This window comes from Spea bombifrons, chromosome 13, assembly GCF_027358695.1.
Source record: "Spea bombifrons isolate aSpeBom1 chromosome 13, aSpeBom1.2.pri, whole genome shotgun sequence".
Lineage (NCBI taxonomy): Eukaryota > Metazoa > Chordata > Amphibia > Anura > Pelobatidae > Spea > Spea bombifrons.
This window is the reverse complement of record NC_071099.1, coordinates 3,949,874-3,960,799: the sequence shown is the minus strand read 5'-3', so window position 1 is coordinate 3,960,799 and position 10,926 is coordinate 3,949,874. Positions and strand designations below refer to the sequence as shown.

At 40.9% G+C, this 10,926-nt stretch overlaps 1 protein-coding gene across 1 annotated transcript in view; it reads left to right on the top strand.

The window, feature by feature from the left end:
- Window positions 1-272: 272 nt before the first annotated feature.
- PCIF1 (phosphorylated CTD interacting factor 1) overlaps window positions 273-10,926 on the top strand; it is a 10,944-nt gene continuing 290 nt past the window's right edge. Inside the window, exons 1-16 of the mRNA XM_053453759.1 lie at window positions 273-452; window positions 1,694-1,817; window positions 1,891-2,015; window positions 2,783-2,917; window positions 3,005-3,108; window positions 3,654-3,829; window positions 4,985-5,132; window positions 5,280-5,363; window positions 5,569-5,668; window positions 5,875-6,037; window positions 6,535-6,710; window positions 6,923-7,009; window positions 7,100-7,284; window positions 9,003-9,096; window positions 9,177-9,352; window positions 10,370-10,926. The exon at window positions 10,370-10,926 is cut by the window's right edge and continues 290 nt beyond it. Of these exons, the coding sequence (XP_053309734.1) occupies window positions 1,709-1,817; window positions 1,891-2,015; window positions 2,783-2,917; window positions 3,005-3,108; window positions 3,654-3,829; window positions 4,985-5,132; window positions 5,280-5,363; window positions 5,569-5,668; window positions 5,875-6,037; window positions 6,535-6,710; window positions 6,923-7,009; window positions 7,100-7,284; window positions 9,003-9,096; window positions 9,177-9,352; window positions 10,370-10,589 (2,082 nt within the window). The 5' untranslated portion in view covers window positions 273-452; window positions 1,694-1,708 and the 3' untranslated portion in view covers window positions 10,590-10,926. The remainder of the gene's footprint in view (window positions 453-1,693; window positions 1,818-1,890; window positions 2,016-2,782; window positions 2,918-3,004; window positions 3,109-3,653; window positions 3,830-4,984; window positions 5,133-5,279; window positions 5,364-5,568; window positions 5,669-5,874; window positions 6,038-6,534; window positions 6,711-6,922; window positions 7,010-7,099; window positions 7,285-9,002; window positions 9,097-9,176; window positions 9,353-10,369) is intronic.

Genomic DNA, 10,926 nt, shown 5'->3' with positions numbered 1-10,926 from the left:
TTTATTAATTCAAAAGAAAGCCCTACATGTGCTGGAAAAAAAATCACAGTTGAACAAATACATAGCAAAAGCACAAAAAGTGCTCTGGTCATTTAGCGCAAAAACGGTGAAAAAAAAAAAAAAAGTCCTGAAGGGGATAATAAGTAACACTACCGAGCCGTTGATTACTATACTCTTATGCACCCACGTTCTTCAGCGCTTCTAACTACACTAAGCTGCAACTAAGCGTTTTTGGTCGTCTCTACCAGTGGATCGAAACACCGTTGTTTATATTTTAAATGCCTCAGCCAATATGGCGGCACGGACAAGACACAAGGCATTTAGGCTGCGCAGGCGTATTATGTAGGGCCGCGGCTGGAATACAAGATGGCAGCCCCGGCGGGGAGGGAGAGGCGGAGGCGGTATAGCAGTGAGCAGACGGGAGTCAGTGACGGAGCTTGCCTCGGCCCCAGGTGAGGCACCCGGGGCGTCCCACGCTTTGCCACCCGTACCGACAGGCGTCGCAAACTCCCAAGCACCCGCAGAACCCTTAACGTGCTTGTTGCGCATCTTAACCGCCCCGTAAATCCGCTGCAAACCCTGAGCCGCCAGCGCAGCTCCCAGCGCCATGATGGAACCGCCCGGGGGGAGCGCGCGTTAAAAGCGCGGGCACGAAACGAAAAGGCGCTTGCACGAGTGCGCCAAAATTGACAGGAAAGCGAATAAATCTTAATAAATAAAATATACAGCGAAGGGCGATGTGTGTGTACGCATATTAAATGTTTCTTTTCAGTGTGAATGTAAGTTTAAATGCATGTCTGTATGCGTTGTATGCATGGCTCTGTAAACCAGTGGTGCATATATTTGTGAATCTCTCTGGTTACATATATATTGTAGGTATGTTTACCACTTCCTGGTTCATTTTACCATATTTTTCGGCGTTAATTGAGCTTTTTGTACACAGTATATGTGTGTACGGCATTGCAGTGTATACGCAGTACTGTATGTGTGTGCTCTTTGTATGGCTGCATGATCTGTAAACACGGTGAATTGGTCAGATGCCCCGCTGCTTGTAAACATGAATCAGTCACCTACACATTCACATTGGCTATTTAATAACAGCTGCATGTAGAGATAATGTTATATGGTGCCGATGATGTATGCTATGGCGTGCCTGTTATATAGTAGAAACAGCCAGCACATCGCACTGAAGCAAATATAACTAAATGAGATGTATATCATAAAGTAGCCTAAAATAGGTTACGAGGAAATGAAATAACATAGTCATATTTACTATTTTTTTTCCCTAGAAAGTACCCACACTTACTGATTTTTCTAAACATCCTAATAATAACTTGTTTTTCTCTCAAGGGCCAAAAATGACATGTTTAAAAAAAAAATGCAAAAAAAACATCCTTTTTGAACGTAAAGTTATAAAGCATTTATATAGCATGGTGGAAATAATTTCTCCGTGTGAAGGAAAATGTCACTAGCCGATTCAGTTACATATCTGTAATATAAGGATTTTCTATACACAGATTAAGGAACATTTATGTTGCGTGTGCATTTAAATACGCGCAAACACACCACAATTCTGTTTGGAATAAATTTACTATATTCTATACATTAGCTACATTAATATAACATATACATTCAAGTAACACACCGCTTAATGTACAGGAGAGTGCAAATCCCTTTCTTCTTGTGTCCTCAGTGTGTTTCCACGGAGATGGCGTGTGATAATCATGGAAGTCCTGAGGAGGACACAGCTTTGGTCAGCTTGTGCCCAAGCACATCAAATTCTCCTCAACTCCCTCGCCCCCTGTCGGATCTGCCAGGTAATATCTTGTCTTGGACAAGGGTAGGAGGAGTGATGCTGTTAGGGTGCTTACCTTTTTGCCTCTATCCTAGATGAACTCTTGCAAGCAGGATGGGAGAAGTGCTGGAGTAAGAGGGAAAGCCGTCCTTATTACTTCAACCGCTTTACAAATCAGTCTCTTTGGGAGATGCCAGTTCTTGGCCATCACGATGTAATTGTAAGTACCAATTATTCTGGACCAAAAACTGTTTATAATTAAGTAAATGGACATCTCACAAAACATGCTTCACATGCTTATATTTTATCCATCTGCATTGTATGTGTGATTGTACTCATTTTATTTTGATGTATGCATAAACATATTGTGTAAATAGAGAAAGGGACAAATATTTTCTATAAACATTACAGTGCTATATACAGTATGTATGTTATAAAAGTATACTAGTTGCTATAGTTTTCAGTCATGTGATACTTTGGGTCAAACATCAAACTCAGTTGATTCTTATGGGAATAAGGAAGTCCTGGTCATTCAATTAAGTAATTTCCACCATAGACTTTCACGGGTCAGAGGATCCCTTTGGGTGGGTGACTGAGACATTGACACAGAAGATGTGATTTTAATCTAATACTAGTAATACAAAGGATAGGGCTTTATCTACAAAAATATATACATTTTTACACAGTTTCTTAACAATTGCAAGAAAGCTTTTGTATTGAGACAGAAATGTAAAAAAAACAATGTCATGGCATTTTTGTGATTGTTTCTCTTTTAAATCAGTCTATACTCTGTATTCATCCATATTTAGCTCTTGTGATGCTTTGGTACAAGACAGCATTCATAGCACAGACTACTACTGTATAGAAGTGATACTTATGCAGTACTCTGTATTGACATGGGTTGCCAGGTGGTAATATAGTACTGCTGTGGGCTGTCAAAAAATCACATGGGGCACTAAGAAGATGGCATTTTGTTTTCTTTGACAGTCAGATCCATTGGGTCTCAATGCGGCTCCAATTCCCTCAGACGGTGCAACACCAGAGACACCGAAGGATAACAGGCCTCAGAAAAGGAGGATATCTGAGGAGCTGTTGGCCTGTGATTCTGTTAAGAAGCTGAAAGTGAGTGAGCATTCTCCTCTGTTCATGATGACTCCTCTACTATTTGGAATCTATCCATTTGTATCCTAACCTTCTTTGTCTAATTAGGTGGAGTCCACTCCTGTGACCCCAGCATCAGTGCCAAGTTCCCCTGTCTTCCCAGGGGTGTCACTAGACGAAAAACAGCTTGCAGCCCTGATAAAGCCCACCGAGTGAGTGTGACACTTCAAAATCAATACTTTTTGAATCTGGTAATATTAGTGGTGGGATGTTCCATGAGTATGGAACAAGGCAATGAATTAGGTCAACTATTGAAATGACATTTGATTAAATTAAACTGTTCTGAGAAAATCCCTGACCAAGTCAGCTAAAAACAGACATAGGTTTTTCATAAAAAACTATTTTCAATACATACAAATAAGTCCAGTTAACATGATTGCCAAATTATTCCACCTTTCTTGACCTTTAACACCTATATGTTATCATGGCATACTTTCTATCATTACATAGAGAAAAGTAGGACTACAGTGCATATTTCTACCACAAAACGTGTGTTTAAAACACAGTAAGTAAGTTTAGCAACATAGAAAGTGTATGGGAGGCCAGTATGTTCACAATGAGTAACATTTAACTTATTTAATACAATAAGCAAGGGGCAAAATGCATATAACAGTTTTGTAGTAATAATTTTGTGATTGAGTGATTATGCCACAGTATGTACCTCTGAAAAAACAGCTGAGTCTCTTTCTGTCAACAGTGTATACTGGGATTTGGATATTCAGAGCAATGTAGTGGTGAAGCCTCCCCCCCCTTCACACTTGCTGCCTCCCCCATCACAAGCTTTGCCCCCACACCCTGAAGTGGAACTCCTAAGGTCACAACTTGTCCTGAAACTAAGGCAACATTACCGAGAGCTGTGCCAGCAGAGGGAGGGTATGTACAATGAACCTTCTGTGTGATTACACCAGATATATTGTGTGTACCACAAGAGTGTACTTACGTATAAATACCAAGTATACGCATGCAAGGTAACTGAAATGAGCCTGGATGTTTTTCTATGCAACAGGGCGCTATGGGCAAGCAAAGAAGGTGAGGGGGCTGTCTAGCTTTATATGTTACTGTGTCTCAGGGTAATGGCTCTTTGTACTATACACAGTGGTGTCTATTTGGCAGCCCAGTGGGTCCCTTGTGTTTTAATAGCACCTTGCTAGCCTTAAATGCTAGAGTCCGTTGCTCCACAGTTAAAGCCAAGTCAGCCCCAGCCATAGTCTCTGACTCATCGTTAACCCCTTAATGACAAAACCCGTACATATACAGGCTCAAAATGCATTGTTTTCAATGGGTTTAGGGACAGTCCATTGTCCTTAAGGGGTCTGGGCAGTACAGTACTTGTACATAATTACTAAATGTAATTTTAAAGCACTGTTAGACTTACTTAGTCTTTACTAATTATGGGGCACAATGCAATGTTTTTTTTCAGGGGGCTATTAAGACCCTCTGCCTGTGTTCCCATTTGTGGGAGTACTTTCCTGCCAGGAATAGGCTGCTTCCAGCAGCTGGAAATGGCAGGAATTCTGGAAAGCAGAGGGGCCATTTGATGTAAGTAGCTTTTTATCAACTCACTCTTATGAGTACCCAGGATTTGGGCACTCGTTTAAGTGAGAAACAAGCAGCTTGTATTTGTACCCCGTTTCTTCTGAAGTTAATTGCACAGCTCTCGAAACCCCTCATCTGTACATGCTACTGTTATTTACATTCACCACATAACAGAGCAAGACGTACAATGGGGGGGCTATGTTCCTTCCTATGTTTTCCTACCATGTTTTACAAATGCTTCATATGCCTACAGAGAGCATATTTACCTAATTCATAAGTCCGTCTGCATTTTGGACCGTATGCTTTATGTACTTATATGCCTCAGTATGTTTGGCTGTTTGCTTATTTTAACTTGTGTAGAGGTTTTTACTTACAGTGTCTTTACAGTGTTTTGTGTTTAAAAAATCCTTTTTGCTTATTCAGTAGTACAATTGGAATGTTTGTAACAGAAAATTCTAAATTTTAGTAACTCTTCCCATTTTTTGCATGCAGGAATTGAACCACCCCGGGAGTCATTTAACCGCTGGTTGTTGGAGAGGAAAGTTTTGGATATGGGTCCCGACCCACTTCTGCCAAGTGACTGTGATCCAACAGTGTCTCCATCCATGTTTCAAGAAATAATGAATGATGTCCCAATGAGGTAATAATGATGCTCTTGTGCTCCCATTCCCTAGCTGGGAGTTACTGTAGGGGTTTTCAACTGTGTGTCTTATACTTGTTTGCATACATTATACTTGTATGGTAGTGTATCTTAGTTTTTTGGAACACTAACATTTTTAAATTTCAGGTTATCTCGTATTAAGCATCGTGAGGAAGCAAAACGTCTACTCTTTAAGTACGCAGAGGCAGCCAAGCGACTGATTGAATCCAGGTAAGCGCCCATACAACTAATTTGCAGACTTTACTTTTGTATGTATGTAAATAGCTATTCCTATTTTGGAAAAGGAAACAAAAACAGTGACGCGTGCTCTGTGATATCCACATATCATAGGTTAAATATAACAACCTTTAAATATTGTAATGATGATGCAGTCAGGCTTTAGTTTCTTTAGTTTCAAGTTTCTGTTCCTTTCTAGGAGTGCTTCTTCTGACAGTCGAAAACTGGTGAAGTGGAACGTAGAGGACACATTTAGCTGGCTCAGGAGAGACCATTTAGCAACCAAAGAAGACTATATGGTTTGTTAAATAAAGAAAAAAAAATCTCCCCATATGTTTGCATTTATGTTGTTAGCCTATCTTGCTCACTGTATTTTCCCCTCAGCCTAAAACCAGCAGTCTCAATATGTATGTCAACCCTAAAAAAAATGTAGTTTTGATATTTGCTATTTGAAGACACCAGTGACATGTCCAGTTAATTTTTACAAATGTGTTCTTTCCCCTAGGACCGCCTAGAACACCTGCGTAGGCAATGTGGCCCACACATGGCAGCTGTGGCAAGAGACTCAGTGGAAGGTATATGTAGTAAAATATATCGCATCTCCAGGGAATATGTAAAGAGAACCCGGGAGAAGCACCTGGCACTTCTGCGTGAGGCCAACATACCAGGTATGCAGTAGAAGAGTACAGTAGGGTTCTACTATATACATATGCGAGGGAATGCTGTGTTGTTTTGCAGTTTGAAATAGTGGGTCATTTGTTCCATGATAGAAGAAAAGACAAACTACAGAGTTACATGCCTATACCACCTTAACATTTTACATTTTTACATATAGTTCACTTGTACACTTAAAAATCGTACTCCGAATTACACATTTGCCTTCATTTTCAGTCATTTATCTCTCTACATATTTGTACCCTTTATCAATGTTGCCTCCATCGCTTGTATGTATTGGTATGTCTGTTACACCCATGACTTACACTCGAGAAATTGAGAACTACATGTGTATTTTCAAGTTGAGAAATACATTTATTTTCACATAACAATGTGCGATGCACTAACAGTGTGTATTGCTCTGCCAACATCAACATTAGGAAATTGTGTCTGTGCTGTACAAAAGTCCATTATGACTTATGTTTTATAAGTAACACCTGCTGTATTATAGAGCCAGGTCCACCTGAAGCACCCCCAGAGAAGCTGGTGTTTTGTCACCCTGTGAGGTTGTCAGTGCCGGCTCTACACCAGCAAGGAGGGGTAGATGTACATCTTGAAGGAAGCATGGTCTGTGTGCGATTTAAAGGGGAAACTGTGCGTGTAAACCAGAGCTACTTCAGTAAATTGGTAAGGCGCTCTCCCCTTCAGAGTGGAAGGGGATTATAGTCCTCACCAACTCCCGTGCTCTTGTTATTAAGTCTGCTGCTGTCTACAGTTACCCCGCTTTTAGAATAAAATCGAAATTCTGTTGTATGCCCCAAAAATTTCTGAATGCATTAGCCCCTGTTGTGTTTTGATGACTCGCCATTCTACTTTATGACACCCAGCTACCACTGTAGTTTCAGCTCTATCGCTTCAGCTGCACAGATGATCCTGGATCAGAAAAGTTCCTGTCTCGAGTATGGTGTCTATTACGTAGATATCAGGTACGAAGAGAGAGATCTGGAAATATAAATATAGGTAGTATCATGTTTGTTATATTTACAATGTACATTCTATGTGGTCTGTACACACAGGTGATGTTTGGCACAGCACAATATGAGGGATCTGGGCTGCAAGAAGCTCTGCCAGTCCATGTATTTCAGGCTCTTCACAGAATATTTGGGGTGACTTCTGAATGTTTCGCTTCCCCTCTCAACTGTTACTTTAAACAGTACTGCTCTGCCTTCCCAGACACGGATGGATATTTTGGGTCCAGAGGGTAAGCAGACATCTATACTGCCTTTGTGGTAGAGAAATTGCTAGAAAATAATGGATTATAAATTCATAATTATACATTATATAAATCCATATTTTCACAAATTTTATATTTTGCAGTTCAGTACAGTAAATAAATGTATATTATGATTACAGGTTGCATACACATTACTAATCCACGATATGTGTATAGTGCAGTGGCCATATTAACTTTCTTCTCTCAGGTAGTACTTGGTTGCCTTTGTAAGGGTTGAGAAGAAGAATGGTTGGTAACGTCGGGATGAGAGACTAGTTGATAGTAACTTGCTAATTCTGTCACTCTTTGGCACATATCTCAGGTTCCATTAGATAAAAACTAAATATTTCTAAAGCAAATTACACTGGATGACAAACAACAAGCTCTAGGGAATTTTAAAGCTATAATCTGCAAATGAGGCACTTTGTCTTTCACCGCTTGACGACAATGCATCCCCTTAACGACAATTGACGCGCATCTCATGGTGTTTAACGGGTTTAGAAAGATTGCTTTCTTATCCCAAACTGTGTTCCTGTAATGCAACCCACTAAAAAATAAACAAGCTCCCAAGAGGGTCTGTCCAGGTACTGCATTCAACCATGGAAGTCAGTGGAGCCCGGCCTACTAATCACAATGTAATTAGTAAAAATAACCAAAAAAAAACAGTTATATAATTCTCCAGTGATGTCACCATCAGGGGAACCATCCAGTTCCAATAAAATGTAAAAAAAATAACAATAAATAGTTTATTTTTATGAGCAAATCCTAAAATTAGTGCTGTATCTTCACAAAAATCCTTGTATGGAAAGAGTACAAATACTGGCATTTGAAATACCCATGGGATGTCTAGATTAAAAAAAAAATGTAAGATTTTTACGTGGGAAATTGAATTTGCCGGGCTCAAATAGGACCAGATGTCAAAATTCCAAATTGAAAAATATGCACCTCCCAAATGTGGCCCTTTGGCCCGCAAACAACCCAACAAACCTAAGCATGGGTGGTATCACTATACTCAGGAGATATTGCTTTATACATAACGCAGTGACATATACCAGGACCTGTAAATTCATACCTGGGGTATGTGTGTGAAGAATAAAACCCACAAGAAATATCACAAACATTGATAAAGGCTGGTGGTAGAATTAGTACATGGAAATAGTTAAAATACTAGCATTTTAAATATCTTGGGGCATCTAACGTTCAAACAAATATGGTTTGATGGGGTAAATTGAATTCAAAGATGTCCCGAAACAGGGCATGGGGGCAGAATTAGGTTTTGAACAAAAAGTTTTTGATATAGCAAAATGGTATTTTTACTTATTGCCCTATAACTTGCAAAAAAAAAACAAAAAGCATTCGGTATTTCTAAACTTAGGACAAATATTAGACTTTTCATTAGCTTTTGTAGATTAGTTAAAGAATTTTTAAAACAAAAAATTTCACCGTATTTTTTTTTTATTTATTTATTATTTTATAGTAAATGATATATAATATGATCAAAATAATGGTATTTAAAGAAAGCCCTTCTTGTCCTGAATAAGATATGTGAATGAAAAAACAGCTGTCGCCAATGATATTGCAAGGGTAAACAAACAGCTCTGTGCATAAGGGGTTAAACATATAAAGATTTTTGTTAAGACTAACAGCTGTGTTGTCTTATTTCTGTTTATCGTATTATGGAACTAGCTTTTCTTTATGTCCCATAGACCGTGTCTGAGTTTCTTCCCAGTCAGCGGTTCCTTTGAGGCTAATCCTCCATTCTGCGAGGAATTGTTAGACGCCATGGTGACCCATTTCGAGGTGCGTTCATTCCCATATGATTGGCTGGAATTCGATGGCTGCGACAGTCTCTAACAAATGCCTCATCCAATTCTCTGTAGAACCTCCTGGAGAGTTCAGATCAACCACTGTCCTTCATTATCTTCATCCCAGAGGGGAGAGATCCTCCCATATCGGCACTCATCCGCATGGAGAATAGTCGATTCAAACGGCATCAGTTGGTTCTCAGTGCTTATCAGCACGAGTACCGCAGTGGAGCTCAGTATGTGTGCAAGAGGCAAGTATAATTGGCATTGTAAGAGGAAAATGCAAGTGGTTTTACCGTATTGGCTCAGATATAGGCCGCCCCCGTATATAGGCCGCACCCTAAAAGTTTGGTGCTTTTTTAAAGAAAACGTTTTTTTCTTTAAAAAAGCACCAAAAAAACATGCTGCCACTCTGTCCTCCCCCCCCCCGAGATATGCTGCCACTGTCCTCCCTCCCCGAGATATGCTGCCACTGTCCTCCCTCCCCGAGATATGCTGCCACTGTCCGCCCTCCCCGAGATATGCTACCACTGTCCTCCTCTGCCCCCCGACTTACCGGAGCAGACTCCCGGGTGTCTTGCGGGGCCGGCGGGGGACATCTACGCAATACAACTTTCTACAAGTTGTATACGCGTATTGCGTAGATGTCCCCCGCCGGCCCCGCAAGACACCCGGGAGTCTGCTCCGGTAAGTCCGGGGGGGCAGAGGTAAAACGCATCGTGCGGACGGTCCGCACGATGCGCTTAGACAACCTCCCGTGCCGGCACAACCCCCCCCCCCCCCGTGGGAAGTGCTGGCAGGGGAGGCTGTCTGAGCGTATCGGGGAGTAGGATACAGGTCCCCTGCACCGCTGCAGGGGATCTGTATCCTAACCCCGCTGCCTGCCCGGCGCCCGGGACTGTATGTCCCGGGCGTCAGGCGCTAGACCCTGAATATAGGCCGCACCCCCACTTTAAAGACTTAAAGTGGGGGAAAAAAGTGCGGCCTATATTCGAGCCAATACGGTATTAAGACAAAGTATCTGTTGGGGTAGATTAAAGTCACAGGTAAGTTATTTCACTACACTTCTGCCTATCACATCACACCGATTCTCTGATAAATCCATTTCCTATTTGTATTTTACTTCTTCCTCTTTTCACATAGTATTGTCTGTTGCAAAAAAGCCTGCCCCATTCTACTAAAGTTTTTCATAACAATATTGTCTTAATACCTTTCTAAACTGTTTTGACTTAGTTTTAATACCCTCTTGATCTTTTGTGCCTCCCCAGAGACGAGCTTTATTATAAGGCCATGCACAATACCGCAGTACTCTTTCTTCAGAATGAACCAGGCTTCTTGAAATGGGCGCCGACTCCTGAGCGTGTTCAAGAATTAACCGCAGCCTTCAAACATTCTGGTCGTTTATCCAATTGTTCTGGGGGGAGCGAAAAGGAGTCCACACAAGAGGAAGGCACCAGCAAGGATAGCATGACTAGAGATGCAGACTGAAAAAATGTCTTGTCATCTTAATGGGCAGAGTCTGCCCAAATTCACAGGACAGAATGTTTCCCCAGTCTTATATGGCATAATGTTTGCAACCTTCATATTGTAGAGTAAATTGCAGATCTTCGTTGGTCATATAGTACACTGGTCTAAGGTTCCTGTCCTGTATGGTAGAATATTTTTTTACCCAATGTTATTCATTGTGGGGAGAGGGGCAAATATACATAGGTCCACACCAGTGCCATTACTACTTGTAGGAACGTGTGTGCAAAATCGAAAGAAAGTGGAGATCCCCTTATTTATATTAAGTCTAGCGGATACAGTACATGTGTGTGTTAAGGTG